The following is a 22,498-nucleotide window of genomic DNA, read 5'->3' as shown; positions in this document are numbered from 1 at the left end:
GTATTGTCACATAATTTTAAAAGATATATGTTTAAAATAAAATAAAAATAGTTATATATCTATATTAAATATTTATTTTTATTTAATATTTGAAGACCGCGGGCCGACCCGCCAACCCGCAGACATAACCCGCTATAACCCGCAATCCGCTTGGGCTAGGCCCGCAAGGTCCGCTTTTTAATGGGCCTAATATTTAGTGTCCATGCCCGCCCCGCAGAGGTACTATTTAGTGTCCAACAACGAATGAGCAGAAAAACTTGATTTATCAGGCGTCCAAGTTTAAAAGTTTTATTTGGTTTGATCTGGTTTTTTATTTGATCAAACAAAAACTTTAAAGAGTTTCAAAAAAATATTATAATATTTAAAAATTTTAAAAGTTTAAATATTATAAATATTGAAACTTTTAAAAGTTCTTAGCTTTTAAAAAGTTTTTAAATATTATAAGTTTTAAATTTTAAAAGTTTAAAATATTATAAATATTGAAACTTTTTAAAAGGTTCAAATTTTATAACTCGAAATCTTTTAAAAGTTTTAAATAATAGAAATATTAATGTAAAACATAAATTATCTTTTTTATCTACATTTGTGCTTTTTAATTCTTATGAGCTGTAAAACATATTTTTGTGTATGATTTTATAGATGAATTGATATTCTTTCATTAATTTTTTATTTTTGGGTCTAAGGAAGAAGGATTGACATCGCACGATCCTAATTTGATGTTTGAGTTAAATTTTGAGGTTTAAAGAAGAAAGATAGACGACAAACACACATTTTTTATTAGATATACATAGGCAGGACCAGAGTTACAGTTGTCACAGTTACGGTTTATTGTCCAAGTTGTGTGGTAGTCTAAAAAAAAGTTTTTCAATGGAAGAATCTGAAGAAGTTGACGAGGAAGAAAAAGAAAAAAAAGTATAACGAATAACCAAACGGTAAAAGTAACGATGGCAATTACCACAAAATTTGACAATGAAAATGACAAGAAAGAATATGAAGAATAAGAAAATATTGAATAAAAAACACGAAAACATAGGTGGTAGCGATCAATTAAATATGAAAACGAGTTAAATTGATGATTATAAAATTGTTTCGTTTTTCTGGTGGTCAAAGAAATGGTTTAGGATATGTGAGATCATCAGTTTGATTTGTCTCGCCTGGACGTCGAGTTAAATTCATGATTTTTTATCAGATTTGGTTTTAAAACTTGACTAATGTTTATATTTTAAATAATTATGTATCTAAAATTTAATTTTTTTCCTTAGTACTAATTTTATTTTTTATGAGATAATATTTTACTACCATTATCAATCATATATAATTTTTATCAAAATATATCAAATAAACCCACGCGTAGCATGGGTTCAAAACCTAGTCCTATTCATAATGATTTTCAACTAGCTGCAACATACACATTTATAATAAATAGCTTCTATGAACAATCTTTACATGATACTTTCCGTAACATTCAAATTCACGATGAACGGATTTTCATATACAATATGCTCCACGATGGAGAAACTCGATCTCGTTGTAATAATACATAGAAACAATAAACTGACGACTATGCGTGCAAAATCATAACTTGTAAGAAACTGCATTATTTGGGATTCGAATCCCAAATTGGACATAAAAGTTTTAATACACTTGATCAACCATTTGATTTAAGAAACTTCTAAATAAATTAAATTAAATCATAACAATGTTTATTTAACAACAATCACAACAATATTTTTATTCCGTGAATTACAACAATATTTTATTCCAACGAAATTACCATTGTCCCCTCACACACACACACCAACGAAAAGTTTTATTTTTCAAATGACAGGAGAATTTATTTATATAATTAGTTATCGACTCCAATTGAGCTTTTGAACGTTCTTTCATCGCAATTGTGGTTATATATAGTTCATTTTCTAGTAGACTAGTACTGCAGTTCCCGGAACACATGATCTATGTTTTGTCCCCAATCTCCATTGTACAATTCCAAGAGCTTCTCTGCAGGCGTAACCCCTGTAGGTTTTCACAAAATAATTAGCTTATTTTCAGTAAATTGAGACAAAGTATGAACTGTTATTTCAAGAAAATTAGCAAATTTGCAGTTGACCGAGAAACAAAAAAAATTACCTGTTCTAACCACCTCGGCGACAGCGTCCAAGTAACTCGTTTCATTGTACCCTCTACGCTTCAAACCATCCTAACAACAACAAAATAACTTCATAACAAAATAAGTATATATTACACTAACATTAAAACCCAAATAAAAAAGGTATATATTACACATTATAAGGAGAAACCAGGCACACATATACCTTTGCGAGCTTTAGGACATCTTCTGCGACATGTTTCAAAGGCTTATCTCTAAACATTGTCTTTAGGCCAGTGATTGGAACCTATAGAAACCGGATGAGAATTGGTATCAAACGATAATATTTCGTTAAATTGGACAAAAAAAATAAAGTATTTGCTCTCTTGAAAGTTTACTTGTGTCCTAAGCATCTCTAATTCTTCAAGAGTCCAATCATCTATCATATTGAGAGTAGTTTGGAGAGAATCTTCATCGTATAGCAAACCCACCTGAGATTCAAATACAATCCAAAATAAACCCACGAAACAAGAATGTTTATATATTTGTAAAAAGATAATGTAATTACCCAAAAAGCTGGTAGGGCATTTAACATCCCCAATGGACCTCCATCAGCACCTCTCATCTCCAAGTATCTCTTTAACCGGACCTATTAGTGTTATTACAAAACATAATCATAAAAAATGACTCTGGACGTAATAAGAAACAAGGAAGTTGAATGGTGCTGTTGAAACAAAGTAATCAACCTCTGGCCATATTGTTCCTATATGAGTTTCCCAGTCGTCAATGGTTGGTTGTTCATTAGAGAGATGAGAATTTTTCCCGGACAAGAATTCCTAGAAAAAGTCAAGAAGTATGTTCAGATTATAACCTCACTCAAGAAGATATCAAAGGGTTAAAACTTTATGATTTTTTCGTAGGAAGAAGAAGTATAGTAGTATACCCGAAATGTCATTCCTCCAGAGTTGAGATAGATTTTGTTTCGAATTAAGAACAACATTGGAAGATCAAGTGCGTATTCGACATACCGCTCAAACCTATATATTAACACAATGAAGATTAACCATACGTTTTAGGGAAAAGTTAAATCACAGCTTTAGAAAGAACAAAAACAATTCTATACTCACCCGAATGAGTCATCGAAAACAAAAGGTAGCATCCCTGTGCGGCTCTTATCGGAATCTATATATATGTGACTGTCAAATTAAAACATGTCAATAGATGAGAAACTTATATATAAGAAAATGAACACGAGCGAGAGAGACACAGGGAGTGGAAATTTGCTTTTACTAAGGTACTAACGAGTAACGTAGACACCAACCTCCTCACGCTTAAAAACCCATTTGGTTTTCCATTACTAAAAGGGGAATTTGCGAACATGGCAGTCACGACCTGTTTGATTAGAAATATAACCAAAAAAAGTAAGAAATATATTTGTATGAGTCCAAAAACCACTAGCATTAAAAAATATAGCATCAAGCATCTCACAGGTTGCAAAGCTAGACTAGCCCGAAACTTCCTGATCATATCGGTTTCTGAGCTATAGTCTAGATTGACCTGAACAGTACACGTTCTGAAAAACACGTCAGGTCCTGATGAGCTAGATCTGGCTAAGTGGTCTGCTACAAAGTAAAACCTTTGCTGCTCATAAAAAAATAAAAAATACTTTGCGCATTAAAAAAAAACACAATTGCTAGTGTGCGCTACATTAAATAATATGAGAACTACTTATATATGTTTGTAAAGGAAGGAACCTTGGGCACAACGGGTATATCCTCGAGACTAGTTTTGGGTTCATAGCCAAGTCCTAAGAAACCAATCTCCATTTCTTCAGCAACATTTTTCACCTGGTGAAGATGTGAATTGAGCTCATCACTGATTTGGTGCAAAGTCTCTAGAGGTGCTCCACTTAGCTCTAGTTGGCCTCCATATTCTAGTGATATGCTTTTTATTCCCTGAAATGTAATAATCAATGCCAAACAAAATTGCATATGAAATTTGTTATCTGTATTTAGTGTTTTAAAAAGAAGAGATCAAGAGAGTAGTTACCTGTTTCAGACCAATGATTCTTTCATTCTCCATCACCTTATCCCCAATCATATCTCTCAGCTATACCATTAAGGAGTGCAGTTATTTGTTCAAATTCTATAGGGCGCAAGGTCTTAATCTCGAAACCGAATTTCTCGTGTTCTGTACCTATTCTGAATACCCAATATACCAAAAGATGCAAATAATTAAATTCGATAAAGCAAGAGAAGAGATGATGATCATACTCGTACCTCCACATTTCTTTTGGTTTGCAGCCAGAAGCAAAATAGGCAATCAGGTCTTCTTTGGTCAGTGGCTTGGTTGCCACTACACAAGATGCAGTTGCAGTGACCATATTTCCTTGTTGATAAGCTACCATAAGTTAAAGTACCCGAGTTTATCACAGAAGAAGAGAGTAAGAGCGCCGTTAATTGTTTAATTTAGTTCAAATGAATTAGAGTCAAACCAAAGGAAATAGAGAATCTATTAGTAAACATAAATATCTAACCCAAAACCAATTAATAATGAGTGGAGGAATCATATACTATTTATATTAGTCCCAAATTTTGCCAAGTTTCAACCTGAAACAATTCGATGTCTAAAACTTCACCCCATAATTAATGGGAACATTGGATTTTAACTTTGAACTATGATATCATATTAGTAAATATGGATATCTAACCCAAAACTAATTAACAATGAGTAGATGGATCCATGTACTATTTATATCAGTCCCAAAATTTTTATCAAATCTCGATGTGGGGACAATTCTAATAGAATCAATTAAATAATTCATACAGTAGCTATATTATATAACTTCAAATATAATATCTACAAGTCTACAACAAGACAAATTATCAATTAAGAGACGATATATATCTAGAGATTTTGAGATGATGTCATGATAATTTTGGAGATAAAATAGCAACGACTCGATTTCTAAATTAAATATTGAATATATATATCCAACATATATTTTGAAATGTATATATCCAACATATATTTTTGAAATGTAAAAGAAAAACATCCTAGATCCTTTAACAAAAAAAAAACATCCTTTAGAAAATCTGTATTATTGTGACAACAACAAAAATGGTTAGGAAAAGTATTCCTCCAGAATTAAGTTGAGATGATGTAAAAAAAAAAAAGAAAATGGAAATGATGTAGCGACAATAACAAGAAAAAATAAATGAAGATGTGAAAAGACTAAAAATAATCACCTGAAATTGTCTAATTTAGGGCTGAATAAGAGGAGGAAGCTTAATGGTGATTCTGTAAGTACCTCTATGCACATATATATATATATATATGCTTGTGTTCAAATAATGTTGATAATCTTTCAATGATTTTGCCCACAAATTGTTAATTAAGACACCACGTGGCTAATAAAAAAGGAAAAAAAGAAATAAACACATCATTATTAGAAAAATACTTAAGTTCACCTCTAGGGGTGAACCTCTCCATTCACCCCAATTAAAAAGCAAACCAAATTAAAGAAACAGATTCTGTATACTTTTAATTAAGGAAAGTTAAATATTGGCTTGGTTTAGATTTTTAAAATTAAAATAAAATTATATGTCGGTTTGGGTTTACAAATGAAGTGGTTATGATTTAGATTTTACAATTAAAACGAAATTATATGTCAGTTTGGGTTTACAAATGAGGTGGTTAGAGTTTAAATTTTACAATTAGAACGATATTATATGTCGGTTTGGGTTCACAAATGAGATGGTTAGGATTTAGATTTTACAAGTAGAACAAAATTATATGTCGGTTTGAGTTCATAAATGAGATGTTAGGGTTTAAATTTCACAATTAGAACGAAATTATATGTCGGTTTGGGTTCACAAATGAGATGGTTAGGGTTTAGATTTTACAAGTAGAACAAAATTATATATCGGTTTAGGTTCACAAATGAGATGGTTAGGGTTTAGATTTTATATGTATCGGTTTGGGTTTAGATTTTATAGAACGAATTTAATTATTTTCAATATATAACATAAAGGCATTTGCAAAAATCCTCTTATTCTATATCCTTTTGCAAACATATCCTAAAATCAAGATAAAATCTATTAATATCTTGAAAATAATTATTAATTATTTTTATTTAACTATTATTTTAGCTTTAAAAAAATTAATTAATTATAAGAATAAATACATTAGAGATACCTAAGATATTTAGATATTGAATAAAATGTTTTCTAATCATGAAAATTCATAAATAATTTAATATAGTAATTTATTATTTTGTTTTTTCATAGAAAAAAATTAAAATACAATTTTTTTGGCCAATGTTGGTCAACGCCGGAGTCAACGTCGGTCTTAGCCGAAATTATTCGACCGGTGTACCAGATTGTATGTCTATGGTGTTGACCACATAACGTTATATAATTCATGCATGTGGTCATGCAATACATATACTTTGTGTAATTGAGGATACAATATTATACTTGGTATGTGTGACCATGCATTCTCTAATACTTCGTGTAGTTAGCCATCTTTTTTCCTTTATTAATTGGCCCCCGTTGGCAATAAATTTATCTCCACGTTGTAACTAACAAGCAACAACACATTATATATTTATCAAAATAATAACAGTACAAAGGGTTATGGGATGGCTCTGTTCCGATGTCGTATTGTACCGACACTTGCATCGCTGCTTTAGATTTTTTGAGAGATAATGTGTTGACGAGTCATTAAAATTTAAAAATTTAGGGTTACACTAACGGTATCTGGACCAAACCAATTCAACATTGTAGCTAGGAATGGAAACTTTCTAGTTCCTACATGTATTTACTAATATTGGTGGAATTGGCTACAAATGTCATATGGCCGACAACTGAGCTATGTAACATACTTTTTTTCTTTTTTCTTTTTTAATTATCGAGGAGTTTCCGACCCTAGACGGCTAGAACCGTATATCCTTTTACACCAGGGATCAAAATATGTATCATATTCCACTCTACGTTACAAATTATATGTTTTTTAGAATCAAATAAAATTTAATAGCTTTGGCAGATCTGGATGAGGATTATTCAAAGTTCAAACAGAGAAAAGTTTATATATATATTTTTTTGTTGATATCGTCTATTATATAATATTACATATATTTGACATAAACTTATTAATAATGATTTTTAACTACATGTAACATTTACATTATACTCCTTACGTTTCAAATATAAGATATTTCAACCAAAAAAAGATATAAAAATAATATCAACTTTAAAAAAATTAAACTAATTATGAACAAAATTGCATAAAATAAATAATAAAAAGTATAAAATTAATAAAAAAAAGTTACCTAGAAAGTTAAACATATCTTATAAATTATAAAATAAAAAATTCTAAAACATCCTACATATAATACGAAAAGAGTAATAAATAGCCTCCATGAACAATTTTTATATGATGCAGATCTTTTTGTAACATTAAGATCCACGACAAACAGTTTTTCATGTACGACATGTTCCACGTTGAAGACGCTCTCCTTGCAATATATATACACGAAGATCATGAGGGACAGACAGCTATGTAAGCAATACTCAACTTCGGATAAGTTTTGCACCATAATTTGTAAGTAACTTGATCAACTATAAGATTAAGGGAACTTTTAAATAAATTGATTAAAGTACAACAATGTTTCTTTACCAACAATCACAAGATTCACAACAATATTTTCCCGTGAATTACAACAATATTATTATTTTATTCCACCGAAATTACTATTGCCCCGGCCTCACCCACCAACGACAAGTTTATTTTTCAAATGACAGGAGAATTTATTTATATAATTAGTTATCGACTCCAATTGAGCTTTTGAACGTTCTTTCATCGCAATTGTGGTTATATATTTCTAGTACTGCAGTCCCCGGAACACATGATCAATGTTTTGTCCCCAATCTCCATTGTACAACTCCAAGAGCTTCTCTGCAGGCGTAACCCCTGTTTTAACAAGATAATTAGCTTATTTTCAGTTAATTGAGACAAAGTATTAACTGTTTTTTCATGAACATTAGCTAATTTTCAGTTGACCAAGAAACAAAAATACCTGTTCTAACCACTACAGCGTTCAAGAAACCGGTTTCATTGTACCCTCTACGGTCCAAACCATCCTGAACAATAACAAAATAACTTTAATAAGTATTTATAACACATTATAAGGAGAAACCAGGCACACATATACCTTTGCTAGCTTTAAGATATCTTCTGCGACATGTTTCAAAGGCATATCTCTAAACATTGTCTTTAGGCCAGTGATTGGAACCTATAGAAAGCCGGTGAAAATTGGTATCAAATTAAACGATTATATTTCGTAAAGTTGAACAAAATATATCGAGTGTTTTGCTCTATCTTTTAAGTTTAATTACTTGTGTCCTAAGCATCTCTATTTCTTCAGGAGTCCAATCATCTATCATATTGAGAGTAGTTTGGAGAGAGTCTTCATCGTATAGCAAACCCACCTGAGATGCAAATACAATCCAAAGTAACCCACGAAACAAGAATGTTTATATATTTGTAAAAAGACAATGTAAATATGTAGTTACCCAAAAAGCTGGTAGGGCACATAACATCCCCAGGGGACCTCCATCAGCACCTCTCATCTCCAAGTATTTCTTTAACCGGACCTATAAGTGTTATTAAAAAAAAAAATCATAAGAAAAATGACTCTGAACACAATAAGAAACAAGGAATTTGAAATGTGTTGTTGAGAGAAAGTAATCAACATCTGGCCATATTGTTCCTATATGAGTTTCCCAGTCGTCAATGGTAGGTTGTTCTTTAGAGAGATGAGAAATTTTCCCGGACATGAAATCCTGGAAAAAGTCAAGAAGTATGTTCAGATCAAAACCTGACTCTAGAAGATGTCATGTCAAAGGGTTAAACTTTATGATTTTTCTTATACCCGAAATGTCATTCCTCTACAGTTGAGATAGGTTTTGTTTCGAATTAAGAACAACATTGGAAGATCAAGTGCGTATTCGACATATCGCTCAAACCTATATATATTACATAATGAAGATTAACCATACGTTTTAGGAAAAAGTTGAATCACAGTTTTAGAAAGAAAAAAAGCAATTCTATACTCACCCGAATGAGTCATCGAAAACAAAAGGTAGCATCCCTGTGCGGTTCTTAACGGAATCTAAATATATGTGACTGTCAAATTAAAACATGTCAATAGATGAGAAACTTATACTAAGAAATGAACACGAGCGAGAGAGACACATAGAGTGGAATTTGCTTTTACTAATATACTAACGAGTAACGTAGAAACCAACCTCCTCACACTTACAAACCCATTTGGTTTTCCATTACTGAAAGGGGAATTTGCGAACATGGCAGTCACGACCTGTTTGATTAGAAATATAACCAAAACAAGTAAGAAAAATGTTTGTTTGAGTCCAAAAACTACTAGCATTAAAAGATCTAGAATCAAGCATCTCACAGGTTGCAAAGCTAGACTAGCCCGGAACTTCTTGATCATATCGTTTTCTGAGCTATAGTCTAGATTGACCTGAACAGTACACGTTCTCAAAAACACGTCAGGTCCTGATAAGCTAGCTCTGGCTAAGTGGTCGTTTACAAAGTCAAACCTTCTCTGCTCATAAAAAATACTTTGCGCGTTAAAAAAAAATTGCTTCTAAGCCACGTTAAGTAATATGAGAACTTATATGCTTGTGAAAGAAGGAACCTTAGGCACAAGGGTTACATCCTGGATACTTGATTTGGGTTCATAGCCAATTCCTAAGAAACCAATGTCCAATTCTTCAGCAACATTTTTCACCTGGTGTAGATGTGAATGGAGCTCATCACAAGTTTGGTGCAAAGTCTCTAGAGGTGCTCCACTTAGCTCTAGCTGGCCTCCTGGTTCTAGTGATATGCTTTTCATTCCCTGAAATGTAATAATAATAAAACGTATGAAATTTGGTATCAGTTTTTACTGTTTTAAAAAGAAGAGATCAAGAGGGTAGTTACCTGTGTCAGACCAATGGTTCTTTCATTCTCCATCACCTTATCCCAATCAAATCTCTCAGCAATACCATTAAGCAGTGCAGTTATTTGTTCAAATTTCAAAGGGCGCAAGGTCTTGACCTCGAAACCGAATTTCTCGTGTTCTGTACCTATTCTGAATTACACAGTCCAAGAGATGCAAATAATTAAATTTGATCAAGCAAGAGAGGAGATGATGATCATACTCGTACCTCCACATTTCCTTTGGTTTGCAACCAGAAGCAAAATAGGCAATTAGATCTTCTTTGGTCAGTGGCTTGGTCGTGACTACAGAAGATGCGGTTGCGGTGACCATATTCACTTGATAGCCTGCAACAATCTTGCTTATGTTAGGAGCAAGAGATAACTTGGGTGGTCATGGTGAGAAGCTAACATTAAGTTAAAGCGGCCGGAGTTTATCACAGCGATTATTCAAGAAGAAGAGAGTAAGAGCGCCGTGGTTTAGTTCAAATGAATTAAGTCAAACCCAAAAGGTCTACAACAAGACAAGCTACCAATCAAGAGACGAAATTTTGCTAACTACATATATATAAGAATTTTGAGATAATGAGAATTTTGGAGATACATAAAAATCTTTCAAACTGCATGCAAAATAGTTGGTACAAAACCTGTCTCATACTAGATAAGTGTTTTTTTTTTTTTTAATATAAGAAATAGCAGCGGATTCCTAAATTAGATATTGCATATATTTTTTGAAATGAAAAAGAAAAAAACATCTGTTAGAAAATATGTATTACTGTGACAACAACAAAAAAAATGATTAGGAAAATTATTCCTCCAAAATTGAGTGGAGATGATATGTAGCGACAAGAACAAGAAAACATGTATAAATGAAGAGCTAAGAAGACAAAGAAGAGTCACCTGAAGTTGTCTAATTTAGGGATGAAGAAGATGAGGAGCTAGAGCACGAAGGCATGCAGGGTTAGTAGAAAAACTAGTGGTGGTTTTGTAGTACCTCTGTGCACAACTGTCCATAATACAGGCCTGCACACATATATATTGTTCTCTATCGAGATAATGTTGATAACTTTTCTGATGATTTTGCCCACATATCGTTCATCAAGACACCTGCTTGATTTTTAAAAAGACACTAATATTATTATTGACTGGCCCACGTTGGCATTAATTTTAGAATATAATGGGCTGCAGTAACATGTCATAAATATATTAAATATTTTTCAAAACATATTAAAATAAATTATGGTCAATAAAACTATACTTATGGGTAGTGAATGAAAACAGATAATTTGCGGTTTTCAAAAAAAATAATCAAAACCGCACAAATACAGCCAATCAGAAAAAAAAGTTAATCTACGTTAGAAAAAACAAAAGGCAGATTGTTCAGCAGACAATAGTTTAGACCGCGTTTCAAAAAAATATTGGACAATAACCAGCAGATCTTCTAAGGGGGTGGTATTGGTTTGAGATTTATGAAGATTTTTGAAGAATTCAACAAAATCATTAAAAATGAATAATTGAAAGATTGTTAAAGATTGCTAAAGAGTTTTGTTGATTAGTTTTCTAAAATCTTATAAAATCCTCCAAACAATCTCTGTATTTTTATGATACTTTCCACGACTTTATTTTGTAAAGAAAGTGTCTAAAATCATGAACCAATAACATAATAATTGAACTCATTAACAATCCTAGATTCTTTTGTTTTAATTGAATAACACAAAATTTTTAATGATTTTATAAAAGTCTGAATCCAATAACTCAGATTTGTTAAGATTTTAAATGACTTTTTACAAATCACAAACTAATAACACTAAATTTTAACAGAGTTTAACAAAATCTTGATCTAATAACAACAGATTTTACATAACATTTAAAGTCTTTAAAACTCTTTTCAAATCTTAAACCAATAACCCCCACTAAATCGCAAATAATAAATGCTTTCTTTAATAATTTTTTAATATTAAACTGTACTATATATGATATACCTGTCTACGCTACTACCTTTATCAAACCTAAACTCTCTCTCTCCCTCTCTCTCTCTCTCTTTCTCTTTCTCTCTCTTCAGCACCAGGTTAATGCCACGATACAACTGTTTTGCAAATAGCATAGCAAAATGATTCTTGATTTCCTTTGTCTCCATTAGAGAAGTATTACCTCGTTGATTCTGGATATCCAAAAAAAACAAGGATTTCTTGCTTCTTATAGATCATCACGAAATCGTGTTGTAAGATATCATATGTCTCAATTCTATTCTGGTCCACCTCCTAGGAATAAGCATGAATTGTTCAACCAATGTCATGCATCTTTACGGTCTGTTATCGAAAGAACTTTTGGAGTTTGGAAGAAAAAATGGAAGATTCTTTCTGATTTTCTAAGATATAATGTTCACGTTAAAAAAAGTGGTTATGGCTACAGTGAGATTACATAATTTCATCAGAATTTTAATTTTCTCTGATGCAGATTTCGCGGACGTAATGACTGAGACAAATATAAACAACATAAATTTTGAGCATGATATAGGTGATATGGATGCAGCAGAGATAGCAGATGAAGAACATATGATGCAAATAAGAGACAATATTGCAAATATGTTATGGGAAAATCAAAGTACTCGATAATCATTCTTTTAATGTGTTAAACGTTTTATGATTGAAATATTTGTATGTTAAAAATTTGAACTTTTATTTTTGAACTATTTGGATATTTAAGGTTCAAAATATATATTAATATTTATTTATTAAAATATATATATATATATATACTATAAAATTAGTAAAATAATATGAAATCTGCACTTTAAACAATTTTTTCACCAATCAAACATTATATTGTCCCATTTATTATGCAGAAACCGCACTTATCCCACAAATATTTTCTTCTTGCAAAAATCATAGTTGAACCGTACCGCACTATAAAACCACTTATCCCACACGGTCAATTACGCTGTCACCATTCGGATCCATAGACTCACTCGTGAATGCGGAAACTCCATTTCAGGCCATGAATGGTAACTTATAAAAGCAGAATTGAAAAGTGAAAACAACACAAAACGCTTTTTGTCACCAATCAAGAATTTTTTTAACAATTTGCGGTTTTTTTGAAAAGGTAAAAAAAAAATTGTGGATTTTAATGCTGGATAATGCACTGAACCGCACTCTCATATGATATCAATCTTTTATCAAGCGGTTTGTCCAATAACGCAATATTTATCCTGTAATTTTTTTTTACTCACATGTACCTATATAGAATATACTTATCTCTTCTCTCATCTCTCCTCTCACCTCTCTTCTCTTTCATCTACTCACATGTACCTTGGATCCGATGGCTCTGTTTTTTTTTTGTGACAATCGGACCGACGGCTCTGTTTAGAATATGAGTTAATCATAAACCCTAATGCTAAATGAAGAAGATGATCTCGTGTCGCCTTATTTGTGCACGTGTGGGAATTGTTTAAGTGGGCTTGTATTAACTTAGCCCATTAAGTTTTAGTCTTTTTATTTTTGCTGGCAATTGTTTTTTACTTATTTTTCTTTCAAACTTTTTGATATTATTACTATTATTATTATTCAGCTGAAAATAATTAATAATCGACACAATTAAGATACATTGCGGTTAATCTATGATGGAATATGGTTGTTGTGGTTAAGTCTTTTCATCTCGTCAAGATGGATTCATCGGATTGCTCAAATCCAAGAAAGTTTATTCCAGTTCATGTGTTTGGTGTGTCCGCTGGTGAATTATCATGATGTATTATGGAACATATTTTCAAGTACGATTTGACGGTTTTGGAGTTCGAAGTAACCTACAAGAACCAATCATTTTCTGGCATCGAAGAATATCAACAAAGAAATCGAGAGTATGGAATTATCATGGGTGATATTTACAACCAAATTAGCATCATCGCCTAACGCGGGAGATGGAACTGTTTGTGTGGTTAGCGATGTAACTGATGGATCGCAACCGTTTGATTTTCATAAAAAGTTTTAGTGCTACACAAGAGAAAAGATAGCCCAACAAGAAGATCAGACGACGAAGACGATGAAGAAAAATAACAGATTGAATAATCTGTTAGCGTGTAAGGCTTACCTACGACAGAAAGCAACGTGTTTTTTTCACTCTCTCGTATATTTCGTTATACTTAACTTTGGTTGTATGGTATGCGGAGCTTCACATTGTACGCTCATTGATACATTTGTATTATCAGTTTCAAATTAACGAAGAATGAAGATGTTAAAAAAAAAAAAAATCAACACAATTAAGATATTAAGCTATATCAGTTCAGTTCATTTTTGTTTTTTATAATGAATCTATTATACTTACTAAATTATAAAATTTATATATATATAGATATTTCTTTATTAATACAAAACAAATTAAATTACATAACTATACAAACTAATAAAAAAATGAAATCCGCACCGCAGATTATTTTTCACCAATCAAACGTTATTCTGTATCGCTTATTTTGTACAAACTGCACTTGTTCCGCAAATATATTTTTCCCACACGTACCGCAATTGAATCGTACCGCACTGTAATACTGCTTTCCTCGCACAACCAAAATTGCGGTTACCATTCGGACCCTCGATTTTACACGGACATGCAAACACTGACGTGACGAAAGTGAAGTGAAGTGAAGTCAAGTAAGTGAATGAGGCGAAGAAGGTGAGTATATTCATTAGGCCCTCTCCATTGGGATGACAAGACAAAAGGACGACAGAAACTGATTGGCAAATTGTTTTTCTTGTGTTTATGAACATTGTCACACCACTACATTTGATACGAGACTGTTCATAAACACTAAAACAATAATTATTTTGTTTGAGATTTTTATTTAGTAATATAAGTAAAATTATTGTTTATTAACCATAGAAGTTGAGATGGTAGGTGATGATAATGCCTCAATTCAAAAATTACAAGGAAATCAAAGATCAAAAAGCTTATATTAAACACTTAAATTGAAGATTTATTGGAAAAATAATTTAATTAGTACGATGTAATTTTTCTCAGCTATTATTAGGTTATCTAGTATTTTTTCGGGTTGGCACGATAATAATATTATATTAAAAAACTTATAACTGTTCAGTTATATAAATACTTAATGTTTATTAGATTATTAAAAGCTACAAAAAAAATCTTAAATTTAATGCGAAAAAAGAGACACCGAAAAATTAAATTTAATATGACTGTAACCCAAATTTGGTGTTGTCGTTCGAGCAATTCTTTGCTACTAGGAATTAATTATTGCTTCTCACTCTCGTAGGGTCTACTTATTATCTGTCGCCTGTCGGTACCTTCGTGTCAGTCACTATCTTCGAGATTATCCCCATTGCAATCAATCACGTTTGATGTACGCCGAGTCTGGTAGATCCAACATCTCTAAGTTTCAAAGCAACATTCCTAACACGTAAGTTTTGCAAGGAAGAACTCGCACATGTGAACAAATTTGTGACAAGATAAACGGGTCATTTTTATTCAAAGATGCCAACACACTTCCAAAACGATTTCCAAAACCGAAATCGTTGAGTCATAACTTTCTTTCAAGGCTTCGAAATTTCTAAAACAAACAAAATCAGTTATAAAATCCGATTTTACAACCAAAGAAGAACCTTATTCCTGAGACTTGAGTTCTTCAGATACCATAAACACACACCCAAAAGCTTTTTAAGACACCTTTTTGTTCACATCCCATTCTTAGTACAGCAGTTCCTCGAACACGGGATCTACGCTTTGCCCCCACTCTCCATTGTACATCTCCAAGAGCTTCTCCGCTGGCGTCACTCCTGTCATTTTCGAAACCAAATTTCACCACCAAGTTAACGAACGAAGTGTCGTCGATGCGCGATTCAATTAGACATTGGGAAACTTCATTTACCTGTTCTGACCACTTCAGTGACTGCGTTCAAGAAACCGGCTTCCTTGTAGCCTCTGCGCTCCAAACCATCCTAAGGGAGAAGAAAAAAAAAAGGGAAGAAGCCCAATATATTTACAGTTAGGAACTGGACCAGACAGGGTAGAAAGCTGGCTAGAAGTTTCTTAAGACAGTTCACAAGAACACACCTTTGCGTGTTTCAGGACATCTTCAGCAACATGCTTTAACAAACCATCTCTAAATGGCGTCTTTAAGCCAGTTACTGGAACCTGTTGGAAATCAAGTATTGGTATAAACAAGTTGTTTTCTAACTACGGAATAAGAAAATGTATGTGCGGTGTGTCTCGTAGTTACTTTGTTCCTCAGCATCTCTCTTTCTGCTGGAGTCCAGTCAGCTGTCAGATCTAGAATAGCTTGGAGACTTTCCTCATCATATAATAAACCCACCTGAAATTTGTGGATAAAATATAAAAAAAGTTGATATTTCTTTAAATGAAACGACTTCATGTAGTAAGCAATATATAGGAATAGCTGTAATTACCCAGAAAGCTGGTAAGGCACACAGCCTCCTCCAGGGACCTCCATCAGCACCTCTCATCTCCAAGTATCTCTTCAACCGAACCTATAAATGATGGAACATTGTCAGACTTCAACATTAAAAAGGGAACGTAGTCAGGCTAATTAATGGACTCTTGAGAGTTGAGGCAGATGATAAACCTCTGGGAATATTGTTGTCAGGTGATTTTCCCAATCATTGTATGAAGGCAGTTCACCCGGGAGACAGGGAAGTTTTCCTGCCAAGAATTGCTGCAGCATGAAGAAAATGATGAGATTATTAATGGCTCAAGAAGATCCCATGGATTTCATTTTGTCATTTCCTTGCCTTGAAAGAGTTTATAGAATCTAACAGAAAAGATAAAGGTAGATTTCTACCCGAAATGTCATTCCAGTACAGTCGACGTATTTCTTGTTTCGGTAGGCAAAGTACATAGGGACATCGAGTGCGTAATCAACATACTGCTCAAACCTATACCAGTGAGAGTAGTACAATTAAGTTTAGCCACACTGTTGCATGAGAAAGATAAAGATCCGAAGCATCTTTATGTCTTGAACACATACATACGTAAGAATAGCACATATCAATTTTTGAATAACTCATCAAGAATGCTGAAGACAAGTTTCTCAAACCAACTAAACGATGTACTGTAATTGTCGTTCATGGAAAAAAACAATTTCACACTCACCCGAAAGAGTCATCAAAAACAAACGGTAGCATTCCTGTGCGGTCCTTGTCCGTGTCCGTCCATATTTGGCTGTCAAAAGGACCAGAGTTATAACTTGGGAGGAAACAATAATAAATGTATTGGGGATAATAACAACTGGATCTTGATACCTTCTCATGCTAAGAAATCCGTTTGGCTTCCCTTCTGTAAAAGGGCGAATTCGCAAATAGAGCAGTTGCTATCTGTTGAATTTGAATATTATTGAGGCAATGTTAGTCATAATCATTAATAAAAAGTTCCCAGTTATGCCACAAAGAGCTCGAGTTCTCACAGGTTGCATAGCAAGACCAGCACGAAACTTCCTGATCATATCAGCTTCTGAGCTAAAATCCAGATTAACCTGTCAAAATTGCATGTAATGCAGTTTCTATAAGTTTCAACATGAGAGCTGGAAGTTCAGGTTAAGGAAATTATGAAGAGGTACAAAGTCAAAATATTCATCTAACCTGAACAGTACATGTTCGGAGCATCATATCAAGTCCAAGGCTGCCAACTTTCGGCATGTAATTTCTCATAATGTCGTATCTTCCCTGCACAGAACACAGTATGTCAAATCTTACTTCCAGAATCGCACACAGCAAAACCTTACACAAACAATAAATACACCAAACACTGACCATGTAGAACCATGTAATCTTATCTGAATTTGAAACAAAAATTTATGATACTTCTATCTTAAGAATAGAGAAAGGCTCATACCTTTGGCATGATGGGTATAATCCTCCCGACGCCATTTAGGCTGGAAGCCGATTCCTAAGAAACCAATTCCCATTTCCTCAGCAACAGCTTTTTACCTGTTGACATCAATAGAGCGTTGGTTATTTGCTATGTTTTAGGGTAATAGTATTGGCAATAGCTATTTTCTTTTAGAGTACCTGATAAAGATGTGAATTGACTTCAGCACAAGTTTGGTGCAAAGTCTCAAGAGGTGCACCACTAAGCTCGAACTGACCCCCAGGTTCCAGTGAGATGCTTTGCTTTCCCTGATCAACAAAATAACAGAACAAATTATCTACAGCAAACCAAAAAGGGCAAAAGTGACCTTATAAAAGTAGCATCATTGGGTCGAATATCAAACTAACATGTTCTACAGGCTAAAAATGTATTTAAATAATAAAACGGCTCAAAAGATGAAACACAGGGGAATGTTGACCTGCTTCAGACCAATGATCTTGTCCTCTTCCATTACTTTTTCCCATTCAAATCTTTCAGCGATACCATTAAGCAGCTCGGCTATTTGATCATACTTCATAGGGCGCAAAGTATTGACCCTCAAAACCAAACTTCTCATGTTCTGTACCTATTCTGCCAAAATCAGAATGTTAAGTTAGCAAAATGAAACATTTCTCCAATAGACAAAAGAAAAAGAAAAACTGGATGCGTTTAAACAATACCAAATGCCACAGAAGAGCACAAACTAAGAGCTGTGTCACAATTACTAACACTAGGTGACACTCTAACAACAGATAAAAGGATAAAACTATACCTATATTTGTCCTTCGTTTTGCATCCAGAGGCAAGATAAGCAATGAGATCCTCTCTAGTCAGCGGCTCAGTTGCAACTACAGCCTCTTCAGTAGGAGGGCTAGCCGCAAACAATCAGTTGATGCCCTCTCTTGCTCCTCTTAACAGAACGATCCGAACGGAGCAGGATTGATTTTGGTAGTAGATAGACTCCTGGGTCCCAGTATAGGATCCAAAAAACCCCTTCCTTCATCCTCAACACATGCAAATTTCTCACACCACCACTAGAAACTGCTCTAGTTCCATTCTTTGAGTATACAGGTCCAGATGGCACAGTGTATGATCCTCCTCCTTGAGATAAGAGCGCCATAGTTCCCTGAAACAATCAGAACTCATCATAAAGCCACAAGATATCCGCATTTTTCCCAGTTCCACTAAAATATGAATGGAATCAAAAGCTTCCCCACTCAATCAAACTATCACATGAGTATAAAATCACCCAAGAACACACCATGAATCATATATATATATATCACCAAATCAAGAAAAAAAAAAAAAAAAAAAAAATATCAGCACAAATTCGAATCAAAAACCAAAATCATGCAAATAAAGTAAAATCTGAAACTCACTGGGGGCAAATCAATCACAAACCAAGAAAATTCTGAGGAAAAAAAAAATCCAGAAATCAAGAAAGCGAAGAACAAGATAATAAGCATATGAAGAAAGAATCAAACCTGGAATCGTCGGCGATGTGAGAGAGAGCGTAGAGAAATAGAGAAGAGAAGAAGAGCTAAGGAAAGAAGAAAGCTTTTTTTTTTTTCTCAGCGAATACGCATCGCCGTTTCCATGTTAAAGAAATGAGAAGACGAAGGATGATTGATGATGATGATGATGATGATGATATGACGATGATGATGCCAAAATTGCAAACAAAATAGCTAAAAATAAAATAAAATGAAAACACTCACTGAAAAAAAAAAAGAGAAAAAAAAAAACACGAGCCGATCAGTGGAGCTGAGCTGTCTTTTAATTAATCATTGAACAAAATGATTCTTTCTCTATTTTTGCCTCTTACTTTTCCATTATTTACAAATTTTACCCTTTAGTTTATAAAATTCTTTTTTTTTTTTTTTTTTTTTTTTTTTTGGCTACTAGTTTATAAAAATTCTATTATAATATTAAACGAGGTTCTAACTTTATAGTACTATAGTAATATTTCTATTCTTTTATAAAACCTCGCCATCTCTTTTACGATAATTAGTTAGTAGATAAATTAATGTAAAAGTGTGTCACTAAGTAACTAACCACAATGACCTCGAATTAATTTAATCCGACACCTATAACCATAGTAGATAGGAAATAATATTTAACAGTATCATGTCGACATTATATCTTTGGTGTGATGAACAAATTTTTGGCCTGATATGTATACTTGCTACTACTTGTAGTAGGTGGAATCAAATAATACTACTTTTTTTTTTTTTTTTTTCAGCAAATGAATGAAATAGAAATAAAATGAAAAACACGTGAATGGTAGATAATGAATCACTCTCAAAGTTCTACTAATATATAGATACGGGATGGAATTGAAGATATCCTACTTGTAATAATAGAAGGCTTGCCTTCTTACATATTGTTGATGAAATGAGCATTCCATTAATTTTTAGAAATAATTGTCTTTCTTTTTATCATAAAAGATGTGATATATATAATATATAATATATCAGCTAATATATTATATAATTTATAGTTTGACGATTTACCTCATTCTCAGGTGTTGGGAGATATCACATTCTCATGGAATCTCACAAAAATAAGTATGGTCCAGTTTTGTTATATTCTTAAAAATCCAAAAAAAAAAAAAAAAAGGAAAACTAAAAAAATAACAACAATTTGATCATACGTGATAGTGCTAATTTCTAAATTTTTTAATTCTTTTGATTACACAAATAAAACTATTGATACTGTTACTACATACAAAATTCATAGGTGTTTTGCATATCGATACTCTTTACAAGTTATGTAAATGTGCTAACCAAAAGAACGTTTGGCTTTAGTAATTTATTTATTCGCTATCAATTATGGCTGCCATTAGGGAATAAACCATATAGATGCAGAATTGGCTTACGTGTGCATAGTCGGTACGGCGCTTACTAGTGCGCGAGTAGGGGCATTTTCTATGTTATCGTATTATTTAAATAAATATGATATTTAAACCCAAAAAAAAAATGATATGGAATGGAACATGGATGAATATATATTAAAAAAAATAATAATAATAATAACATGGATGAATATGTTAATAAGAAGGTAAGGTAGGTGGACACGTGACTCAAATATGGCGGCCATGAGCCCATGACTTACTTACACTACTAACTACTACTCTCCACACACCCAAAGCCGTAAACGGAACCCACCTCCACAGTTTCTTCCTATTCCTATTGACATTCGTCAACGAAACTTCTTATCTCCAAAAAGTTTCAATAATAACATTTTGTTTTGTTTTTGGACATAATGTTAAAAATGATAATTAACATTTGACATAATCGAAATCGAAATCGAAATTAATATATAGCCAAGGAAAAAAAAGAAAGATTAAAGATAGCCGTCAAAATAAAAATATAGATTAAAAATAATGATAGCCGTCAAAGAGCGAAGTCAGAAATTCTACAAATGATACGAAATCAAGCTTGGAGTGTGCTTTACAAACTCTTTCAATTGATCATTCCTTTTTTTTTACTTACAAGTTACAACCTTAACATTTTTCAATAATTACCAGCTACCCTAAACTTTCGATTTCACATCAAACCCCCCTAATTTCAGCATAAAATATGTAATATGATCACACATACATTAATTAGTTGCATTATTATGATTTAAAGTTACAATTAACATGAGAATAACAAAGCACCTGAAAAATGAGAATAGATAAAATCGACTTTGCTAATTAAATAGTGAGTCTCAATTAACATGCGCAGGCCCAGTTAATCTCTGTCAAATGATATATACAAGCCCAACTTATATGTTTCAACGAAAGCCAACTACTGACTATTAAAATCCATGCCTCCTAACCTTTGGACAGGCGCATGAAAGAGTAAGCCTTGTAGCAGAAGTAGCTCTGCGAGCGCAAACCAAAATACAGTCTATTATCTCGAACTGTACGTCTAGAAATGGCTATGATATATGGTAAAGATGGTTTTGATATGCTTGCTTGATCTTAGGCTATTCTGTCTCTCCATTTCTTACTCTCTATTCGCCTTGCTTTCTCACTCATACTACAGAAGTTGAAACTTGTCCGAGATTCAGTCGTCAGTCCATCTACACAAATTATTAATATGGCCAAAGAGGCAGATAGATACACAATCTTGAAGGTTGTTCCAAAGTGTTTTTTTGGTGTAATTGGATCCTTTACAAACGATTACGGCCCATAACGAAAAGCCTATAAAAGCCTACATCGAGCAGCAACTTCTTCCTAGCTAGACAATACCACCATCTCACGACAGTTCAATGTTCTAACTTATTTTTTCCTTTTATAATTTACATTTTAAAATGTCTCCTACAAAGTCAAGTTTCTAGTTTTCCTATTTATGCGTCTATGAGTTTTACTTATACGTTACAAACTTTTTAAAAAATATTATATATATATATATATATATATATTTAAAGTAAAAAAAAATTATTTAAAAAACAATTCAAATTCATTCAGTGATTTAATTATGAAAATACTGAAACTTGTCGTTTATGTTAAATGGTTTAAGTGTTATTTTTCTAGTCATAGAAGCATGTCAAGGA

At 32.7% G+C, this 22,498-nt stretch overlaps 2 protein-coding genes, 1 long non-coding RNA gene and 1 pseudogene across 5 annotated transcripts; 1 reads left to right on the top strand and 3 right to left on the bottom strand.

Moving 5' to 3' along the window:
- Window positions 1-1,702: 1,702 nt before the first annotated feature.
- LOC104731181 (glutamate--cysteine ligase, chloroplastic-like) lies at window positions 1,703-4,479 on the bottom strand (annotated as a pseudogene). Its single transcript, XR_015575437.1, has 13 exons — window positions 4,366-4,479; window positions 4,136-4,287; window positions 3,841-4,041; window positions 3,575-3,727; window positions 3,408-3,478; window positions 3,214-3,282; window positions 3,030-3,123; window positions 2,833-2,922; window positions 2,655-2,735; window positions 2,485-2,577; window positions 2,313-2,393; window positions 2,128-2,197; window positions 1,703-2,013 (listed from the first exon to the last, which is right to left on the bottom strand). The product of XR_015575437.1 is annotated as a glutamate--cysteine ligase, chloroplastic-like (transcript).
- A 3,233-nt stretch (window positions 4,480-7,712) lies between these two features.
- LOC104731182 (glutamate--cysteine ligase, chloroplastic-like) lies at window positions 7,713-11,607 on the bottom strand. Its single transcript, XM_010450475.3, has 14 exons — window positions 10,991-11,607; window positions 10,321-10,438; window positions 10,094-10,244; window positions 9,810-10,010; window positions 9,564-9,716; window positions 9,397-9,467; window positions 9,206-9,274; window positions 9,021-9,114; window positions 8,842-8,931; window positions 8,662-8,742; window positions 8,485-8,577; window positions 8,301-8,381; window positions 8,166-8,229; window positions 7,713-8,059 (listed from the first exon to the last, which is right to left on the bottom strand). Exons 2-14 carry the CDS (start codon window positions 10,422-10,424, stop codon window positions 7,971-7,973), a joined length of 1,341 nt encoding a protein of 446 aa, XP_010448777.2. The 5' UTR covers window positions 10,425-10,438; window positions 10,991-11,607; the 3' UTR covers window positions 7,713-7,970.
- Window positions 11,608-12,089: 482 nt separating this feature from the next.
- Window positions 12,090-12,832, top strand: LOC147930343 (uncharacterized). 2 transcript variants are annotated; one of them, XR_015573814.1, is made up of 2 exons: window positions 12,090-12,311; window positions 12,548-12,832. It is a non-coding gene; the product is annotated as an uncharacterized LOC147930343 (long non-coding RNA). The 2 variants fall into 2 exon arrangements; XR_015573813.1 differs by having other exon boundaries at window positions 12,093-12,397.
- A 2,700-nt stretch (window positions 12,833-15,532) lies between these two features.
- LOC104731178 (glutamate--cysteine ligase, chloroplastic) lies at window positions 15,533-19,584 on the bottom strand. Its single transcript, XM_087479792.1, is given in 20 exon segments — window positions 15,533-15,870; window positions 15,963-16,032; window positions 16,148-16,228; window positions 16,314-16,406; window positions 16,501-16,581; window positions 16,677-16,766; window positions 16,893-16,986; window positions 17,204-17,272; window positions 17,353-17,396; window positions 17,398-17,424; window positions 17,514-17,582; window positions 17,689-17,772; window positions 17,942-17,953; window positions 17,955-18,033; window positions 18,116-18,225; window positions 18,396-18,512; window positions 18,514-18,547; window positions 18,729-18,835; window positions 18,837-19,082; window positions 19,441-19,584. Coding segments are annotated over 19 exon segments (1,590 nt in total). The 5' UTR covers window positions 19,077-19,082; window positions 19,441-19,584; the 3' UTR covers window positions 15,533-15,781.
- Between the last annotated feature and the right edge of the window lie 2,914 nt (window positions 19,585-22,498).

This window comes from Camelina sativa, chromosome 12 (assembly GCF_030686135.1).
Source record: "Camelina sativa cultivar CO46 ecotype springtype chromosome 12, ASM3068613v1".
NCBI lineage: Eukaryota > Viridiplantae > Streptophyta > Magnoliopsida > Brassicales > Brassicaceae > Camelina > Camelina sativa.
This window is presented reverse-complemented; position numbering and strand designations above follow the sequence as displayed.